Genomic DNA, 17,018 nt, shown 5'->3' with positions numbered 1-17,018 from the left:
GATGTATTCATTATATTACCCCCACCACTTCCCCCCCCTCTTCCCACCCCCAACCCCATCCTCTAGACCCCCTACCCTCCTAACTCTTCCTTCTTCCTTCACCCTCCCTTGTCCTCTCTCCACCCCTCCTTCCTCCTTCCCCCTCTCCCCCCTTCCTCACCCCTCCTTCCTTTCCTCTTTCCCCCCTTCCCGCTTCTTCCCTCCTTCCCCCTCTCCCCCTTTCCTGTCCTCCCCCCACCCTGTTCACTTTGTGCCAGTGTATGCTGAAATGATTGAGACACAGTTTGCACTTAACCACTAAATCTTTATTGAATTTTTACTCTAACATCAATACAATATTAGTAAATAGAAATACAGAGTAAAGAGAAAACAGCAATAAAATGGGGAAGGGCAGGGAGGTGGGGCAGGGATAGGTAGGAGGTGTAGAGTTAGGGAAAAGGGGCAGGGGTGAGGAGGAGGGCTACTGACAGGGGCATAAGCAATGGTTCTTATTCATCACTTTCCTGTAACTTCCATGAATCTTTACTATCCATCATTATCAATTTCACTCCAGCAACAACTTCTCAAAGGGCATCTATCTATCCTAACTCTCTAAAGGCTTTGCTTACAATCTCAATCCCTGGAGTGAATACGCAGGGCCGAGTGGCTCTATTAAATTATTTATCCAGTCATCTTTGAACTTTCTCCCACTAGGTTTTTATCCATGTTCAATAGCCCTAAAAAGATTGATCTCCCTGCAGTTCCCTCTGAATTTATATGAAACCTTTAGGGGTAGCAATCATAGGGTAAGGGATCACAAGTAAGTACACATGTCCACTTACAGAGATATCTAATACATTATATCATGCTTTTTAACTAATCCCACCCACTTAAGATTACTTAATAGTCCCTCCCACTCTAAAATACTTATGATTATATATATATCCCCAATTACTTATACTGATTACACAAAGATATAGAAACAATGCAATTTTCCACAGACCAATTTGATAGCATTCTACAATCTGAAACAACAAAGAACTTTCAGTCCCAACCGATGTGCATTCTTTCTTTAAGATGAAAACACAGCATGGTTCCCATCAGGCTCTTCATCTCTGCAGGTGGTCCTTTATCTCTGCCCAGGTCTTTCTAGCAGAGTGTTCTCTGTTGCCAATCTTGGAATTCTATCTGATGTTAGACATCTGTGGTGGATGACTGGATCAATTCAGGAGTCCAAGAGGTATCTGCAAACTTAAACAGAAATCCAGACTGCACTACGTAGATGTGCCCCTCTTATTTTGTGCACCTGCAAGTTCACTGTGCTAGCTCACAGGATTTATTCCAACTAATTCTCCATTTTCCAGTATCTAATACAAATACCTCATTGCTCAAACTAAATTGACCCTTCAGAAATGTATGTAAACTTCCTCCGTTTCAACAACCTAACATGGTGACCTTAGCTAGTTCTCTCCACGTCCGCCTAACAATGGGAGCTTATACCTTCTTCCTTGATTTTTTTAATTAACACTGAAAATTTGGGCCAAAAGTCAATCAATTTTGCCAATTTGTTTCAAAGGGTAGACTGTTGGCTTTTCTTAATAATTTTGATGTTTTAATTTATTTATCTCCTTTGTTTCTATATTGCTCCCTTTCCACCTTCTTTAGAGATTTAATTCTTTGCTTTCCCCTTTCTGTTGAATAAGGCATTTTGTTGGGAAATGCCAAAAAGATTGTATTCAGTTAAAATAGTTGATCAACAGCAATGAAATAAATCACATGAGCGAAAGGAAACTTAATTCTGATTCTACAGAATAAATTTGAGATTACTTATCCTTAACACCTACACTTCTAGATGGCATATACAGCTATAGAGCATAGTACACACTGCCAAACAGGTTTTCAGAAGCTTTACGAACAGCCAAAAGCGTGTCAGGGACTTCATCCGTGAGTCGTTCACCCACACCACCATGCTCTCCCTGACAGCTGTTGTTGCCACATTTCCAGACTTCTGCTTGTAGTGATGGCAAATGTCCATGTGCACATGCCGGGGCTGCAGACAATAGCCCATTTCTAGGCCCTGTGCAGCTTGAAGATCAAGTGACGACTGTAAATGTGACACAGAACAACTTAAATTCAAACGTATGGAGGATGGATTGGTATCTGAGGTAAACTGAAGTGACGCTTCAAAAAGTCCAGAAGCACAAATGCACCATTTAAAAAGTAATTACTCTAAAATACGAGTGACTGACAAGCTTTCTGCTTCCATTGGGGGGGAAAAAAAAAGGAAAAGTTGTTTTGAATTAAATAGCCAATTAGGTATCTTCCTTGAATTTGTATATCATTTTGTGTGAGTTTTTAAAGGCCCAATAAAAAAAAAATTGAAATTATGGATGATGTTAAAACAGAAGTTTAAAGATGAACAGGATGAACTATTATACAGGTACTCCAGTTCTGAGGAGGCTCTCATTCACAGTGTTGTAAGAGTTCACAGTAAAGAAATATTTTACACTACCTTACTTATCCATTTTAATTAATTTAACAATAAGACTTGGATAGTACTTTGTAATTCAATGGAAATCACTTTTGAAAGCAGAGTCACCACTTTAAAACACTGTTAAAAGGACACTATCAACCTACAGCTAAAACTTTTAAGTATTTAAACATGCAAGGATAAGGGTGGGTGATAATATGTGAAAGATGATGTTGATGAAAAGTGAAACTTCACCATTAGACTCCTCTTCATGACAGGCAATTTGAAATATACACCATGTTGTTTTCCTACTCAAACTGTTGGAGACTGTGTGTTGAAACACATGCTCTGAGAAGCCTGCCTCTTTCTTCTCCATGCATGGCAGCAAAATAGAGTCTCAGCAGCCAGGCAGGAAGGATGACACAAATCCTGCAGCAGGGTTAGTGGCAGTAGTAAATAGAAAGAGAGAGGTTAGACAAACAGTTCAAAGTAGTAGCAAGGGACCAGGCTAAAGGAAGTCAGGCAGTGCCAGGTTAGCACAAAGCGTCCAGGAGACACCAGCTGATGGTACTGGATTGAAGACAACTCTTGTGTTGTCTGTCGCTTTGAGTGGCTTTCGCAGGCCTTTCATTCCTGGCAGCTTATCGGCTCCAACCCCTAGAGGGTGCTAAAATCATTCCCCCTCCCTAAGCATCCTAGTGCTACAGTCTAGTGAGGGGACTGATGATGAAATGCCCAGATGCATATGGAGGCAGAGACATGGATAGATGCTCCCAAGACTTCAGGTGATGCTCTTCCAGCCAATGAACAACGCTCTTGAAAATTCTTTCTGAAGTTCCAGGTCAAGGTGGTAACATTAACTCTGAGTCTCCCCTTTAAGAGTTGGGTATGGGGATTTAGGAGTCCTTTTGATTTGCTACTCGTTAGCCCTCATACATGACTGAGAGGTGATCACATTTCACAAACATCTAACACACCTGGAGCCACCAATAGTCTCTGGTTACCAGGTTTAAGGTTTTGTGGAAGCCATTGCTGGCATGGTGATGGTAAGGTGTTGTGACAAAGCCAGAGTTATTGGGTACATGTGATTTGCACCAGGATGTGAAGGCACACTCACACATGCCAACGTCCATCTAAGCGTACTTCCTTCCGAGGCCTGAGGTGTTTCTGTTGCAGGGGTTTTGCCTGCTCCTGGGGGAACCAGTTGAGTTGCCGCTCCTTGCATCATGAAAGTGGAGTTTGAAGATGGTGAAGTTTCAAAGGGTGCAGCAAAAAGATCATGGAAGCCGTTTCACACTGCACCAATAATTGTGGATTCCTTAATAAGGCCTCGGTCCTCCAAAGATGTAAAGAGAGTACCGAAACTGCAAGAAAAGTCATGTCCTCCTCCTCCTTGTCTCCCCCTCCATAAAGAAAACAGCATTTCCTGTGTTTGCATCAGCTTCTCAGTAACTATTAAATGAGGAACCTGGCAGCCAATAATTCATATGGTGACAGAGGTTTCAGCAGGTAAAACCCAGGCTTCCAGGGTTTGCTGGGAAGTAAACTTATTACGAATTTTAATTAGATTGGCAGTTAAGGTGGAAAACAGAGATGATTCGTTGGTAAATATTTTGTCACTTCCACCAAACAGTGGAGGTCTGTTGGTACTTTAGGATGTGCCCCAGTCCAGGGTGGCCCTGACCTTCTGTAGCCGTTACAGAGAAAACCTGTGCCTCAGGTTGGTCTGAAGGTGCAATAGCCCAATTTAGCACGCAGTCACTGATTGAGAAGCTGAACAGGAGTTCACTTCGAGGGCAGAGATCCTGAAGGACATGATGCGTATTTACATGGTGCTGTAAGACGGCGGCGGGGGTGGGGGCGGCGGCGGCGGCGGCGGCTGTGGCGGTGGGTACTGGGGCACCGGTGGCTGGCGGTACCAGTGCGGATTCCAGGTGATCATCACGGGGACATAGAGCGATCGCCCCTGTCCATCTCGCCCCACGGGGTACCAGGCGAATCCTACCGGGTAGGTCGGGTACGTGGCATATGCAGGGTAGGTCGGATATCCTGGTATTTGAGGTACGTATTCAGTGTACGTCGCCAGGTGAGCTTGGTCTTCTAAATTTGGAATAGAGAGTCGAGGATACTGATTCTGGATGGTGAAATTGTTGGGAGCTCGGCAGTCGTAAGAAACTTGCAGTTTCCACCCCCTTTTCACTTGGAGAACTTGGGCTCCGTTGGGTGCGACGGTGGGAGTAATGAGCCCATCTTTCACGTTTCGGGCCACAAAATCTCGCAGAGCTGCCATTTCGGGTTCCGACAGTGAGTACACGTGTCCGCTGGGAATACTGTGTGCTCCAGGGATCATTTCTATGTTAGGGTCAACCAGACGGTTGTCTGGGTAGACGTTTTCATCTACTGGAGTGTACACATTCTGGACGTAGTAATACCTCACGGGTTGGTAAACTCTGTATCCTTCCACCGGGTAATACAATGACGGTTGTGCTGGTGGTGGGAGCGCGGGTGGTATCGGAGAGTACATCCGGCAATGGTATCGGCAATATTCGGAATCGAAGACGATCGATCGGGTGCTCCACGTGATGTTGGGATCGTGTGTGCTCAGCCAGCGCACCCCTAGGACGATGGGGAAGAACGGAGACTGAGTCACATCGAATGACAGCACCTCACGGTGATCTCCCAAGTCGACGATCAGGTCGTGCGTTTCATGGACAACTGGGCCCGATGCTATGGGACGTCCATCAATCGCTTCTACAAGTATTGGCCAGTCCTTGACTCTCAGAGGAATGCCATTCTGGGCAACGTATTCGTGGTCAATGAAGTTGCCGGAAGCACCAGAATCAATCATGGCTCGGACAAACAGGGTGTGTCTGCCCGGAAGATGAATCTGGAGCATCACTTGCAAGTGTGGCGATGAAGCAGCATCATCTTGTGGGGACCTTATTAATTCCGGCCCGGTCGCTGAAGGTCCCTCTACAGCGGGGCCGGGGAGTTTCCCGCCGGCGAAGCCTTCGAGGCCTTGGCAGGACAGTTGTCGGCGTAGTGACCTCCATTCCCACAGTAGAGGCACAGGTTCAGCTTTCGGCGTCTTTCTTTTTCTTCCTGGGTCAGGCGCATGCGGGCACCTCCCACGGGCTCGGTCGGATCTACCTGGTGGTGGCTGTTGACGTGAGGCATCACCAGCGCACGGGGCGGGGAGCGCGGCTTGCGGGCGGCGGCTGCCCGGGCCAGCCTTCTCTCGATGTGGATGCACTGGCCGATCAGTGCGGACAGCGACTTGGCGACTTCGAGGCGCGACAGCTCCGCCTGAATGTGGTCGCTGAGGCCCTCGTGGTACTGGTCAATCAAGGCAGGCTCGTTCCAATCCAGGTCCTGGGCGATCATCTGAAAAGTGTTGGAATAGTCGATGACTGACCCCATGCCTTGCCGCAGACGTCTGATCTTGCGTTTGGCAGCCTCGCGCCGCTGAGGGTCTTCAAACACATGCTTCATTTCGGTCATGAAGGCTGGGTAGTTGTGCATCAGGTAGTGGGATCGCTCTAGCTTGGCGGAGGCCCAGCGGGCAGCACGGCCGGTCATCATGCTTGTCACGAAGCAGACACGCACGCGATCAATGGAGAAATCTCTGGTGCTCTTTTCCATGAAGAGCTGGCACTGGGCCATGAAAGGCACCAGCATGTCTGGGTTGCCGTCAAACTTCTCGGGAAGGTCTTCTGGGCTCTCTTCCTCGATCGGAGTGGCTGGGGCAGCAGCGGCTGCAGCTCCGCAGAGCTCAATGTCATCTTCCTCCTCCTCAGGGGCGGGCTCCACCTGCTCGCGGAGGGAGGTGTTCTCCTCTGTGAGTTTCTGTACCTGGTTCTGCAGGTTGTTGTTCTCCTCGGACTGCTTCATGACCTTCTCTCTGAGGTTGTTGATCTCTTCAGAGAGATCCTCCCGCCTTCGTTCGGCCAGGTTGGGGTTGTACTGGCCCCTTTGGCCGCTGCAGGGGGAGCTGGAGGGGGAGGCAGGATCGTTGGGGGGAGGCGGAGGAGGAGGAGGTGGGCAGTCGGGCCCCAGGGTGAGAGGTGGGGTGGGAGGAGACCTCCCAAGTGCAGCTTCACTCCGGTGGGGAGAGAGGCCTGGATCCTGGCCTCCTCTTCCACCCTTTCGCCTTTTGGTTTTCAGAAGCTTTTTGTTTCTGTAAGTGAAGATAAAAGCATACATTCAACATATGCATTTAAAGCACCACAATACAAAGAAGATTTTATCATTTACAGTATCTACTAAAGTACTCTAAACACATGAGTATTTAAAGCATCTCTTTGTTCTGCTTGCTCACATCAATAGTTCATAAACAGACAAAAGCCCTGCAAAAAAGCTATTAATCAGTAGGACAGTAGATAATGAAAAGCATCCTACTTTTTGATGTCCAAATGACTTTTTCCTCCTCAACAATCACCTGTTCATCATGATTCAACAATACACAACTGTATCAACAGCACTATGACCTTTACTGACTAATAAAGAATGAGGAGACACTCCAAACAAGAAGTTTTATAAGGAGAGAGCAGAGCAAGAAACTTTCAAGCAAAGATTGATAGTGGAAAAGTTACACAAAGTAAAGTCAAAATTATAACTTTATTATTAGAGAAGTTACCCAAAAAGTTGCTACTATTCCAGCCAATAGAAAACCAAGAAAAAGAAAGGGGAGGGGTGAGTTAAAAATCACAGTGCCTGTATTCATCAACCTGGGGGGAGAGGGGCACTCCGGCCCACTGTCTCGACCCTGATCCACCTCTACAGAGAAGGCAACTAGTCATCGAAACAAACAACAACTGCCACCAGACCAGTTTGGATTGTCTGAATTACTTTTCGGGCCATAATTTGATTTCCCAAAGAGAATTCCCTTTGGGACAGAAATGGCAATGAGTAGCAACCTGTGTATATCAGTTTCCCTCCTTATTATGCAGTCAATCAACAAATATTAATTGACGTCTCCTAGGAGTAGCTGGGCTATAAAATGGGACATTCAAAGAAGCCCAATAATAGTATACCTCAAACTTATAATAAGGATTTAATAATGCAGGTAAAGCACATAGTGAGTATTCAATAACTGTTAGCTGATATTAATGAAGTTATTAATAAAGAACAGAAACTTTAAATTTCTGTGTAATGAGGCCGCGATTAAAACAGGGAGGGGCTGCAACTATGGCAACCTGGGGATGCACATCCCACTAAAGATACTAATTTTTTTTTTTTTTAAAATACTGTGTTGGTCAGACAAATCCAGGGCCTCATTAAGCTTGCAGGTCAGCAGTGTGCAATCCCAGGTTTTTAAACAAAGTTTGTCAATACAGCCCCACCTAAAAGTTTGTAACTGAGAGTGGGATGGGTCACTCCTAGCGGGGTGAGTGACTGTGTGTGTGTGTGGGGGGAGGGGACAGGGGGGTTAAATGTCCTAATTATGGGTAGGGTGACAATAAATCATACATATAATAAATCAGCACACAGGGCCTGTGTACTTCCTGGAAATAGGGTTAAATTCATTTCGAGGAATTATTTTAACACTTTGATGATTTTTTTAACAGGCCTCAAATTCTCATATTTGGAAAACTCTAGGAAAGTGCTCAAAAGTTTAAAAATATAATATGTAAAGCAGGCAGACTGCCTATTCACTACATTTTAACTTGGCAGTCCTGGTCACCTGTTCCTCTCTGACCCATCAAGGTAAAAAATGGACACCAAATTAATTATGTAAAATAAAGCCACAAAGATAAACGTGTTATTCAGAGAAGTTAGGTGAAAAATAGCTAATATTTCAACCAATAGTGTACAAGGGAAAAAAAAAAGGTGATGGTAATCAAACATGATGCCTGGCTGTAGAGAAATACCCCTTCCTCCTTCCTTCCTAAGACCCCTCCTCATTCTTTAGGCCCCTCCCCTGCCCCAGCCCTGCCATCCACAACCATTTTCCCTATGCCCTGGACTGTGGGTATGGCCTCTTCAAGGAGTGGCTACACAGCAAGTAGAGTCCTTAAGGGACAGAATTACTGTGCATTTTAATAGTTTTAAATGCTACTTAATTACTTTAGTAGCTTAGGCTATGGAAACAGCTAATAGTTGACATGCAAGATAAAATCTTCAAGTTTAGAAAAAAAATATCAGAAGATGTAATTAACACATCATAGCCTGTGACATTGTTTCATTTCCAGCTGCTTAAAGACAATTATATTGGTGACATTCAGAAAATGAGGTCACAAAATAATGCAATTTTTATTAATTAAACTTAAGAGTTTTAATGTCCCATTAAAAAGCAACTAATAAGCGCAGGTCAGGTGACTCAGGTGTCACTTCTGTCATCAAGACACTAATACTTAAAAACTTAGAGACAAGACTTCTGAAAAGGCATTCACAGCATGGCCTGGAGCATCGCGACCCAGGTCAGGAAGGTTAACAACCTATATGTCAATCACAGTCACTGGGGTGGGCTTTAATGAGGCCCAGGTCTGATGGTTTTCACATCTGCAAAACACGATAGGAGAGAAATAACAACACATTAGGAAATCAGCAAACAATCACTGTATTGTTTTTGGAAACGGAAGATTAATAAGAGTTTAAAATTCAAATGCTTTTGGTGACAGGAAGGTAATATAAAGGTGAGAAGAGACTGGAGATAGGAAAACAGGAAGGGGCTGCAACTATTTAACTTGGGGATGCATACCCCACCCCCCCATCTTTTAATTCTTGTAAAATTTTTAAATACAGTGCTGGTCAAACAAATTCAGGGCCTTTTTTTACCTTCGAGATCACCGGTTTGAGGCCCTTAACTTTTACCAATATCAGGCCTAAGGCCTACACTCCCGGGGTTTGTAATTTTGGGGTGGGACTCTAAGTCCTAAAAGAGTTAACTGCCCAGAACAGAGTCGTTTAACCATTAAAAGTGATAGGGCAGTGGGCAGGCAAGTCAACAGTATAAGTAAAGTTTACAAATGTTTAAACAGCAATTGGAGCACCAGTTAACATGGGAACAGGAGAACGGTAACTTGACTTGAATATAGGACTATGGCTCCTTAAACACCCCCTTAGTAGGGGCTGGACTGGGAAGGTGGGTCAAGGGGCCCTGTGCCTAAAACCTGGAAGGACACACAGCATAAAGCTAAGCTCCCTGGGACAGATGCCACCATAAAGGTGACATGAAAAAGAGTTCAGTATTACTCTATTTAAGAAGTAAAGACATTTGCTTCATCTTTGACTCTTCACAATGACTTTTGAAACTTTCTATCCCCCGCACCCCCCCTACAAACACACCAAGGTGCAAAAGTAGCCAAAACCCGCCATACATTAAACATCGCACTAGTAAATGACACTTCATTAAACAGTGCTTAATTGTTTTATTTGCAAACGTCCACATTTCTTTTTGAGAGCTATGAGTACTATTTGCGAAATGCAAATTCTAATAATATGCACATTTTTCAAACCATTGTTTTGAACCTCTTTAAAATGCAGATACAAATTCCGAAGAGAAGAGGGGTCAGGGTGGCAAGGTGGGTAAAAGGGGCCTGGGGACTTACTGAAAGGTGTAATTATGATTAGCACACGTTATTCATAGATTGTATACTTGTTGGGGGCTTGGGGGGAGGGGTGATTGGTGGGGTGTGACAGGTTTTTGGGAGCCAGTGCTTCCAAATGCCCCTGTAACACTCCTGGCTCATGGTTTCTAATATATGGAACCAGGTTTTAAAATTTCTTCATTTAGTTAGAAACATAAATAGCGGATTGGCAGTTAGCTATAAATTTGTTTTATATAGATATTTTTAAATGCCAGCTAAAACCTTCAATCTATATTTTCTCATGTAACCACTTTGTTACGTTACACAAATTTTAAATGACAATTATGTACCATTAAATAATCCACTTGCCCCAAATTTAAATAATTAGCTTTTGCTTTTTAGTTTATAAAAAAGATAATTATTTTGAGTGTTTTGAATTTAGTTGCTTTGAATTATAATTACCGCTTACATTATTGGAGCTAAAAATGCTTTTTTTTTTTTTTTTTTAAAGATCCTGTTGAATGAGAGAGAGATAAGGCAAGCAATGTCTTGGACAACCCAGGACAGCAAAACACCATAGGAAATAGCCAGGAGCAAAAAACCAGAACACAACAGCAGACACCAAGGAAGACACTGAATAAACCAGTTTACTCTGGTCATTTAACACTTATTTGTGCCTACAATGTGTCAGGCACAATTATGTAGGCAAGTTAGCCAGGGCTAATCCCCTAAAATTCCAAGAAAAAAATCCAGATAAACACCTCATCCTTCCTCAGAGGCCAAGCCAGTAGCACCAACAAACTCACTTAAAACTCCTGTGAAACAAAGTTCAAGTTGTTCTTTATTTTGTAGCCACCAAAGCATCTGATTCCAGTAGGTCCCACCACAAAGGTCCACAAGTGTGTCAAAAGAACTTGAGTTTTTTAGTTTTAAAAAATTAAATTTTTAGTTTTAATTTTTTAAGGTTTAAAAAATCTTAAAATTTAATGATGTTAAAAGCATTTAAAATATTTTTTCATTTGCAGTAAAAACGTTTAGCTAGATTGCCTTTAGAGGCGCCAGCCACGTCAGCTTGGAAGCACCCTTCATAAGCCACTATCAGGAGTTTAAATTGTGGGATTATGTTGTTTAACATATGCAAAGTGCTTATTAATGCCATGTATAATTATTATTGTTGTTAATTGTCCTTATTTATTTTTCTTATATTTATTAGACACTGGTGGATAAAAAGCAAAACCGGCGCAGAAGAGAAACCGCAGCAGCGAAACCGCAGGAGAGCTGGGCTGTGCAGCCAGGCGCAGGCAGCGAAGACGCAGGCGCAAAGGAGGGGTACCTGATGGGAGGGGTACCTGATGGGAGGGGCGGGGGCCCACACTGCGCAGGCGCAGGTGGGCCCTGGGGAGGTGGGGCCATAGGCCAGCCCAGAAGAGGCTGGTTCAGGGCGGGGCCAAGTTTTGAGAGGTGTGGTCTGGAGGAGCCACTCCAGAGAAGGGGGGCTCAGAGGGAGGAGGGGTCTAGAGGAACCGCCTCAGAGGAGGCGGGCTCGGGGAGGCGCGGGGTCTGGGGAGGCAGGGTCTAGAAGGCGCGCTCTGGGAAGGCGCGCCGCAGAGGAGGCGCGCTCTGAGTAGGTGCTGGGAGGTGCTAAGCCTGTTCCTAGGAGATACTGCAGAGAAGGCGCGCTAGGATGGGCGGGGCAGGTCTGAGACTGGCTGCATGCCTCTCCCAGGATTCCCCCCCTCCCCAAGCACCTCCCACCAGCCTCCAACAGGCAGATTCATTTCATGCAACAAGAGCAATCACCCCCAGATCCAATCCCCCCACCACCACCCCGCGCCTTCCAAGACTAAGCAAACCAGTTTCCACAAACTGTTGCTGGACGCCAACTCGCGCCACCACTACAACTATACCGCCACTTCAATCAAGCGCAACTAGGCAAGGCAGCCCGCTCTGCCACCACCAAAAGATTTTTTACGCTCAAGTCAGCGCCCTTCCACTCCACTGCCATAGCAGGAGTGGTGTGGGCAGAATGTTAAACACTAATTTTTGCCCAGGGCTCCATTTTGTCTAACAGCACCATCATGCAGAGAACCGTCCTGTAGAAAAACATAGTGGGAGCCATTCCAAAAGGTGTGTAAGAGACAAAGGGTGGGGTTCCTCCAAGAAGACAGAGTAATCTTACTCTTCAGTTCATGTGCACTTCAGCTGGTTTCTTTGTAGCGCAAAACAGTGCAGCTTGTGTACCTCTGCAGCTGTTATTACTTTGTAGCGCATTTTAGGTGTAAATTGTTCCGCAGCTCATGTACCTCTGCGGTTCCTGTGTCTTGGAGCGCAATGAAGCGCTGTTGTCGTGCTAATCGTTATCATTTTTGTAGAGCTGATCTTCTACAGCTCAGATTTTGTAGCGCATTTAGAGCGCAAATCAGTCATCAGTCTGCGGCTCACATATCGTTGCAGTTCATCCTGGTTCTAGCGCAAAGAAGCATCCATCAAGTCTGTAGCGCATTGAAGCGCCCATCCGTCCGTAGCGCATTTGAAGCGCTCATCAGTTTGTAGCGCATTTGAAGCGCCAATTAGTTTGTAGTGCATATCACTTTGCAGCGCATTTGCAAATTGGTCTGTAGCTCATGTCCGTCTACAGCTCATGTTTGTCCGCAGCTCATATGTGTCTACAGTCCGTATCTGGACTTAGGTTCTGGAAATCAAAGCCCTGAAGGCTAGGTTTCTCCATGCAGTTTTGGGGCACAGCCAGTGAAGACGTGACAAGGTGTGCGTGGAGACATTCCGGGCGCTACTCCATCTCCCGCAGCTTCCGATAAGAAGGGGGGAATGAATGTGATCTTAAAAAAAAAAAAGAAACATCCTCACCGCATACTCACCACGCGAGGACTCCTCTGCGAAGACACTAAGGACGGGGTCCCACACCTGTGCCAGGCGTGGGCTCCGCTGGGTGCTCGGCAGCCCGGAGTGGCTCCGGACGCGAGCCCGCTCAGCGGACCTTTCGCGAGGCTCGGTGGTCCCTCTTCGCTGGTCTCCTCAGGTCGTAGTCAGGTTTCTTCGACACACACCAACCGAAGTTGAAGCGCGTGTACCGAGAGCGCCGACTGGGAGCCTTATATAGGCTGAACCGAGGAGGGGGGCGCCAAATCCCAGCGTGCTCCGCGGGTTAGGGGGGCGGAGGGGGGAGCGGGGGCGGAGGGGATGGGGGATGGGGGGTGGGGGAGATGGGGGTGGGGGCGATGGCCACGCTACACTGGCCCGCCGCTAGAGGGAGCACGGGATTAAGGAGGGGGTGCAGGATGCTGATGCTGAACTGGCCAAGCTGGGAGGAAAGAAGAAAGGGAGGGGAGTGGAGAATCGAGGACGGCCCGGCCTAGGCAGGCCAAGAATGCAATTGCCCTGGTGGTGGGAGCTGGGAGACCCTTGTGCTTGGACGGGACAGTGTCGGGGGACACGCAGGATGAGCCCCGCAACCACTGGCACCTTCTTGCTGACAGGTTAGTGGCCCGCGCGCGACGGGAGGTCCTGGGGCCAACAGGCCGCCGCTTCCCCATCCCCCGCCCGGGTTTTGGGTACCCGGGTGCATTTTCTGGGCATCAGCCCCTCTTGCTACGGAATCCCCAGTGCACCCCTCCTCCAGGACGCCCCGCACCTCACTTCCCGTGCCCTGTACGTCCCCTACCAGGCTTGACCCCTGGCCTTTTTTCTCCGCGCCCCCTGCGGGCCCCTCCCTGCCCGGAGGCGCCGAAATTCCATCTCCAATTTCCATTCCCATTGCTCCCCCACCCCACCCCCAGCAGTCCTGGTGGTGAACCTCTCCCGATCCCTGCCTGAAAGAGCTGGGGGTCGTTGACCATTTGGGGGGGGTTGTGGCTTACCCCGCGAACGGGGCTCTGCGGCCCAGAGGCGCGCCGTAGGAAATGGGTGTCAAGCTGCACCCCCCTCTACACAAACGCATCTTTTTTCCTTTTCTTGAATCCGATCTGGAGAGAACACAAAAATGTGCATTTGAAACGCCTAATTCTCCCCTCTTTCTAAGAGAATTTCTCGGCGACGGAAATCTCGTTTTTCTTAGGTTTTGCAGAGCAGGGAAAAGGAATCATGAAACGCTAGGAGCCAAACAGCGTGTTGAGGTCAGGTTAACCTCGGCTGGGGGCCAGAGATGCTGCAAACAGAACGGTTTGCCCCACCAAGTGCACTATTTCGAGAAAGCAAAAACAATTAGAAACAGCTGTGGATGCCTCCAGTGTAGTTGGCGGGCTTCGGAGGCTCCCAGCTACGGCCTTGTGGTGGTGATTACGAGGTTTACGCAGAGACCTAGATCTCTCTGCAACATTACATTTTTCTAAATCTTGTAGGGTGAATGAATACATTTAGTCACGGTTACCGCACGTTTAATCCTTTGAAGCGTGTTGCCGAGATTCGGCCGCAAATATTTGTGTATATTTATACGTATAAACATATATATTTTACGTTAGAGAAAATTGCAGTGAGTTACAAGACTTTAAAATACTAATGAGGAAGGATGCTGGAAAAAAAGCCTTAACGTGGGTTTCCATTTAAGTGCCTCAGAGTGTTACGCACTGAGGAAAGGGACAATCTGTTGATAATCTTAGTAAAAGAAGTTTAAAATGAAAAACCAATTGCCTACGACTGAGTGAGGTTCCTGAAACACAGATGAGACACATTTGTATATAAAGGCTAAAACTGAGCATATTTCAGTAACATTGCTACAGATTATTTTATACATAGAGGATAGATAAGAATTTGACCCATTGTAGGAGGATACATAAGAATTTGACCCATTGTAGATGATACGATGGCAGAGATCTCACTTAAAGCGAGCCTTTCTAGGAGTAAACAGAACTGTAGCACATTTATTGAGATTCTACTTTTTAATCAGAAATAAAATGTTGACTGTCAGATATGTGAATGAATGAAGTGCAGATTTCCAACACTGAAAGATATTTTTCTAGGAAGTTGGGTGAACATAATTATACTGTTTAGAAGTGCCTAGTGCCTTTTAATGTTTAGGATGTTCACTCTTTTCTGCAATGTAGAATTTCAGGATTTCTTATGTATGCTAGAGTACTGTTCTGGTGACCACCGGACTGTCAAATTCTTAGCATTTTTAATCCAGGAAAGTTACTTCATCTACTTGTTTGTTAACTGATAGACATTCTTTTTTCTAAAAAATGAAATTAAAAAATAGTATAGGTGATAGAGAAAATTCAGGTTTAAAAATCTATCCCAAGACTTTTAAAGTTTGAACAAGTTTGAACCTATTTGAATTTTTATTTCAAAATGTTAGCCAGGATTTTTTTTGGTGGGGGGTGTGTTTGTGGGAAAAAAACAGCTTTAGTATTATCCTTATCATAATAAAAGTAATTCCTATTCATTGTACAAAATTTAGGGAAGAAAAACTCCAGAAACTGGGGAAAAAAAAATCAAGAAGAAAATCAAGATCACCTGTAATCTCTTCATCCTGCGATAACCCCAGTAAACATTATGGGCTCTACTTTATCTATGCATATACATGTGCGTAAATAATATACATTTTTCACAGAGTTGCACATGTATAATTTCTAAAAATTGAAAATGGGATCAAATTAATTTCCTCCATTTTTTCTCTTCAAGGAGCCTTAACTATCTAATGACATTAAATTTGCAGAGTTTTTTTTTAAAGGAAATAGTATTAATTACTTTTTCTAATTAAAATTTTAAATGAACATTGGTACAGAAATATTTAAAACCAAAGAAGAGTTTCCTCTGATCTCACTATTCTAACATACACATAGTAATCATTTGTTATATTTCCTTGTGTTTTTTATTCTTCTACATATGAAATAATTTTTGCTCAGAAATAGATTTTTCTAAGGAAAAAACATCAGTAGATAAGTAGTTTTGATAAAACTTTTTAATCGAAAGCAGCAAAACAATGTTAAACATAAAAACAAAAATACAATGTTAATAGATAAATACTTGAGATAACATGTTACCTAAAACAACAAAACTACACCCCCCAACTTAATAGACAGGAATTTAAAACACTTTCTTGACATTTGATATCATGAGTGAATTTTGGAGTTTCTCAGATATTTGTTGCCAATGTTGTTGGTTTCTTACCCGTTTTGCACAAGATTACACGCAAAGCAAAAAGAGGTGCTAATGTGCATTATATACTTTATCAAATAATAACTGGGCATTGCATCTGAACATTTTAATCCATTTTTATGAGAATTTCCTGTGGATCTATGAAGCTGTTGATTTACCACCTGTATTTTAACTTCTAGTGTAGTGGGAAAATTGTATTTAAAAACAAAGTGGGATTTTCACTTGTCAAATAATAGCTAGAGTTTCTAATTGGACGTTTTATTTATTTAAGACAATTTGCCAAGTATCTGTGAAGCTGTTGATTTGCCTTATATGTTCAGCTTAATTTCTTGGGTGGTGGGAAAATTGTATTCCAAAACAATAAGGTTGAATTTTCACTTGTCAAATAATAACTGGACTTTCTAGTCGGACATTTTATCTATTTTAGATGACAGTTTGCTGTGGCTCTATGAATCTGCTGATTTACCACATGCATTTGACTTACCTTTTAGTATATTAGGAAAAATTCATTTCTAAGCAAAGTAAAATTTTCAGCTGTCAAATATTAACTGGACTTAGTACTTGATCATTTTATCCATTTATTATAAGAGTTTGCCATAAATCCAAAAACTGTTGCTTTACCTCATATATTTAGTTTAAATTCTAGTATGGTGGACAAATTGTTTTTCTAAGCAAAGCGGAATTTTCACTTGTCTCTCAGACGTTGAAAATTAGCAAGGGACAGTGAGAAAACTGATGAGAGAGAAAAGTAACACGTATCCAGTTTCTAGCACTGGTTTTCACTGATAAAAACCATGCTCCAAACAAAGTGTTGAAGCATTGAAGAAACCCTGACATGTTAAAAAATTCTCAATCAGATATACAGATTGGTTGGGATTGTAATAAGTGCAGTATTTATGGATCACATTTTCTCCAAAATAACCAGCTAC

General features: G+C 44.3%; 2 protein-coding genes across 7 annotated transcripts in view; one reads left to right on the top strand and one right to left on the bottom strand.

Moving 5' to 3' along the window:
- Positions 1-283: 283 nt before the first annotated feature.
- Positions 284-13,110, bottom strand: PEG10 (paternally expressed 10). Its single transcript, XM_030857692.2, is given in 3 exon segments — positions 284-5,449; positions 5,452-6,626; positions 12,844-13,110. Coding segments are annotated over 3 exon segments (2,355 nt in total). The 5' UTR covers positions 12,849-13,110; the 3' UTR covers positions 284-4,274.
- A 139-nt stretch (positions 13,111-13,249) lies between these two features.
- SGCE (sarcoglycan epsilon) overlaps positions 13,250-17,018 on the top strand; it is a 67,636-nt gene continuing 63,867 nt past the window's right edge. For 2 of the 6 annotated variants that reach the window (XM_030857247.2, XM_060304602.1), the window contains exon 1: positions 13,251-13,472. In XM_030857247.2, the coding sequence (XP_030713107.1) occupies positions 13,364-13,472 (109 nt within the window). In that variant the 5' untranslated portion in view covers positions 13,251-13,363. Of the gene's footprint in view, positions 13,473-17,018 lie in introns of all 6 variants that reach the window. The other 4 variants (XM_060304604.1, XM_060304603.1, XM_060304607.2 and 1 more) reach the window with 3 other exon arrangements.

Source organism: Globicephala melas, chromosome 9 (assembly GCF_963455315.2).
Source record: "Globicephala melas chromosome 9, mGloMel1.2, whole genome shotgun sequence".
Lineage (NCBI taxonomy): Eukaryota > Metazoa > Chordata > Mammalia > Artiodactyla > Delphinidae > Globicephala > Globicephala melas.
This window is presented reverse-complemented; position numbering and strand designations above follow the sequence as displayed.